This window comes from Apis dorsata, unplaced genomic scaffold (genome assembly GCF_000469605.1).
Source record: "Apis dorsata unplaced genomic scaffold, Apis dorsata 1.3 scaffold_517, whole genome shotgun sequence".
In the NCBI taxonomy this organism is placed as follows: domain Eukaryota; kingdom Metazoa; phylum Arthropoda; class Insecta; order Hymenoptera; family Apidae; genus Apis; species Apis dorsata.
The window spans coordinates 337716-342222 of NW_006263742.1; the positions used below are offsets into that span (position 1 = coordinate 337716).

General features: G+C 18.9%; 1 protein-coding gene across 10 annotated transcripts in view; it reads right to left on the reverse strand.

Annotated features, from left to right (window-relative positions):
- Positions 1 to 4507, reverse strand: part of LOC102680445 (palmitoyltransferase ZDHHC15B) — a 6811-nt gene that overhangs the window by 1609 nt on the left and 695 nt on the right. The window contains exons 2-10 of one of the 10 annotated variants that reach the window (XM_031512826.1): positions 4364 to 4390; positions 4192 to 4286; positions 3996 to 4116; positions 3703 to 3926; positions 3290 to 3419; positions 3072 to 3198; positions 2165 to 2251; positions 1414 to 1473; positions 863 to 993 (exon numbers count right to left, since the gene is read on the reverse strand). In XM_031512826.1, coding sequence (XP_031368686.1) covers positions 1452 to 1473; positions 2165 to 2251; positions 3072 to 3198; positions 3290 to 3419; positions 3703 to 3926; positions 3996 to 4116; positions 4192 to 4286; positions 4364 to 4390 — 833 coding nt within the window. In that variant the 3' untranslated portion in view covers positions 863 to 993; positions 1414 to 1451. Of the gene's footprint in view, positions 1 to 698; positions 1056 to 1413; positions 1474 to 2164; positions 2252 to 3071; positions 3199 to 3289; positions 3420 to 3702; positions 3927 to 3995; positions 4117 to 4191; positions 4287 to 4363; positions 4391 to 4507 lie in introns of those variants that run through there. The other 9 variants (XM_031512822.1, XM_031512827.1, XR_004151168.1 and 6 more) reach the window with 9 other exon arrangements.

The window sequence follows — 4507 nt, forward strand, 5'->3', positions numbered from 1 at the left end:
TGTAATGACATATATATAAAATAATTATATAATAAAATAAATAATAAAATAATATTAATATATATAATTATTCATATATATTAATTAATGTTAAAATGAAATAAAAATTAAAGAATATACAAATTGAAGTTAAATATAAAAATAGTTTTATAAATTAATATATTGAAATTTTATTTCAACTTTATCAATTTATTTTGCTCTTTTTTCTTACAACATTTTTGATTAATAATAGACAGTGAAATTTATATACGTACATTTTTCATTAATAATATTTTATACATATCTTATTATCTTATATATTAATAAATGCTTAAATAATGAATATAATAACATGAAATTAATATAACAATTTATATAATTTTTATTATCTTTTTAGTCATAATTTCTTGTTTTACTTATTGTACAAATTATATATTTGTACTAGTCATTATAAAAATTTGTAATATTTACCATATATTTGTTTTTGTATATTTATATAATACAAGCTCCTAATAAACTCTTTATTAATGACATTTTTATGATAGTTTAATATTAATAAAAAAAAAAATTAAACTTTAAAATTCTTTAAACTATTTTTTTAAATTATTATAGTAATATTTTGATAAAAATAAAAAATCTATAATAAATACAATTAATACTCTGAATGCTATATCTTTTTTTTCATAAGACAATGATATTAAATTATTTCTTATTTATAAAAAAAAAAAAATTAAAACTATGGTCCAATAATAACATATAAAAAATTATTTAGATGATTGCAGAATACTTCTGACTATGAGTTTTGTACTAAAAATATTTATTTAGACAATGCATATAAATTAATGCACTGTCTCAAAATAGGGATTCACAGGCTACACAATACCTGATTGTGACCCATAAGGAGGTGGAGAGTCAAGTTCAGTCTCATCACCCCATTGTTGGGTAGTATGTCCCAACAAAGTATGTGTATCTTCATTGCACAGCCGTTCAGGAAAGTTTATCCCATCGCCAAAACTGTAACCCACACTCTACCTTCTACTTCATGTAATCCTATATTATTTTTAGAAGTAGCGTATCTATTAATTTTTGATAAATATAAAAATTATAAGGGGTATTGACTAATTATAAAATGAAATATTTTAAAATTTTATGTAAATTTTAATTTTCAATATATTTTTCATTCTTCTTTCTTTATATTTACTTTTAATTTATTATATGTTGTCTTTTTTATTATTTTATTAATATAAAAAAATATAAAATAAAAGTAATATGAAATATAGTTACACTACTTCTAATAATCAAATAAATATCAATCTGCAAGAACCAGATGCACAATATTTTTTATAATAATAAGAAAATTAAGTAACAATAATTTTTATTAACATACAATATAATGCATCTACAAATAATATGCATTCAAAATAAAAATAATACCTATTTTAAAGTCCATTTCAATTATCTTCAGATTAAATTCAAGATGCAAATTTGATCTCACTGTAGGCATATAAATATTATAAATTTTAATACAATTGTTATCATTTTATTATAAAAAAATAAAACGATATTCATAAATATAATGATAAAAATTATATTTTTTGATGTATCATAAAAAGTTAATATTGTATTAATTAGAATTCATAATTTTTGCAAAACACGTTTCAACAAATCACAAAACACACATCTCATAAATTAACAGTTAATAAAAAGTATTAAAAACATATAGCTATAATATTAAAATTGTAATTTCATTAATATTATATTATTTTTAATGTTAATAATTCAATCACATTTGTAAATATAACACTGGTTTTTATAATAGAATAAAAGCACAAATAAAATAAATAGTTGCATGCATTCATAAAGCAAATATATATGTATATATACACATACACACACGCACGCGTGTGTATATGTATGTACTTTGTTACTCTGGAACTCTATATCAAATAAATAATAAATGAAAGAAAATGGTTTTCTAAAAAAAAAAATAAATGCATGAATCTATTAAAAGATATGAAGAAAATGTTTTAATTTCTTTGTTTTAAAAAATATTTAGACATCTTTTAAATGTAACAATATGTTATTTATTTTAATATCAACTGCCTTTTAATCAACATTAAGGAGTTCCATAGTAAAATTTATATATAACTATTACATTGGCACTATAAATTTCTATAATGCTGACCTGTTTCGGGTACTTCCCATGGAGTCATAAGTATTCGATGTGCCTTGATGTTGCGCACGTACTGGATAGGTGACACCATTTCCAAGACTAAAACACATTTAACGGATCCATCGCGTTTTAACCGTAATGCTATTATTATTTACAATTGTACTTATTTATGAAAAATATGAATTAATAAAATTGAGATATTTATGTTAAGAGAATAAATACTAATAAAATTTAATATATATTATTAATAAATATTTATTATATAATTTGTATAATAATTTGTATATTAATAAAAATTAGAATATGTTGATATTTTTTTAATATTAGTTACATGCTAAATGCAATGAAAAATTAATTTTTATATAATTAGTTATATTTTATTAATTTTTATATAATATAGTTTTGTATATTTTTATATAATTTTGATTTTTAAGGCAGTTTATATAATTTGTTAAATATATATTTCATATTTTTTACCATTTTCTTCACTTTTATCCAAGATATAATAATTTAGTTTTTTGTGAAACTATACTATTATGTTTACTTAATGAAGAACTTAAAATACAATAGATAAAGCTATAGATGGAAATTTTTTATAATAATTCAAAATATTTCTTATAATTACATTTAATTTTAGAAAAAATTAAATTTTCTAATATGATATTAATATTCATCAATTTATGATATCATAATGTATATACATATATACATATACATACTTACAAATAAGTACATGTGTATTTACAGATTAGTATACATGTGCTCTTTTCATAATTATTACATAATTTCAATAATTTTATTAATAATTAGAATTATATATTGTGCAAGTGGTTCGCAGTTTTATTATTATTATTATGCCATCAAAATAAAAATATATTACATTACAAAAATATGAATTATTAAATACTGTTAAACTTACCTAGTAAAAATAGGAAGGAACCATAGTTTAGGATTATCACCAAATACTTCTTGGAAATTATTATACTTTCCAAGACTAAAACCATCTTTATCCTTTCCTGTACGGAACATAGGTGGTGTAAATGCTTCTACAAATGATTCATATATAAAATATAATATATATTGTTTTAATATGGAATAAAATATGGAATAATTTTTATGTAACATGCTTTTAATTACCTAATGTAGACCTATTATGTAAAACAAGATAGCAATGATAAAAAAAAAGAGAATTTAAACTAACTGCAAACATCAATGCAACAAAGAATAAGAAAAGTAGATGAAATCTACCCATTCCATCTAATTCCCCCTGTAAAATAAATAATTATATTATAAAATATATAAAATAGCAATATATTATTTAATTTTAATATATATTAAGATTATTTATAAAAATTTCAATAATATTTAAAATATAAAAAAATAAATATTTTTATTATATTTATTATATGTAATAAATTGTTAATTTATAATATATATTTTTTATAATATATATATTATATATAAATATATTATAAATATATATAAATATATAAAAAAATCTATTATATGTAATAGATAATTTTTAAAATATTTAAAAAAATTATACTTACTTTCCAAAAACGTATAAGATATTGTAAAGATGTAGCAGTAATAAATATACAATAAAGAAGAGCATATGCCAAAAACAACATGAAGAATTTATAATTGTGAAATCCTATACAATTATTCACCCATGGACAATGATGATCCATTTTTAAAACACATGTACTACATACACTACAATGGTGTGCTCGATCTGGTTTAATTAATTGACATTTCTCACAAAAACGAATTACTAGAAAAAATATATTATATATAACATATATATTTCTCTGATATAAATAATAAGAAACAATATTTATACCTCCTTTTATAGTGCGATTTGTGACTGGAAGACCTTGTGCAAATCTCTCTAAGATTTGTCTTTGTGCTTCTTCCGTTTCAGCTTGTTGAAATTTTTCCATTTCTACATCTGGAATTTTAAACTATACAAAAAATCATTTTATGAATATTTTATATATTATACTTATATTGTACTAATTATATAAATTAAATTTTACCTTGTATGGTACTTCTATCAAATCTGTAAATACAGTCTGCCAATAAGACCATAAAAATAATAGAAACAGGATATGATAAAAAAATAAATAAAAAGCTGTTAACAAAATTAATAAATTATTAATAAAATTATTATTTTTATTAAAAGAATATTCTACCAATAATTATACAAACCTTTTTGAACATAATTATCTACAGTATCTAAAATAAAAAAAAGTAAATTACTAGACATAATTAAGATAAAAACTTATTAAAATACAAATTTATTGAATATATAAATATATATATATATATATAATATTATATATATAATATATA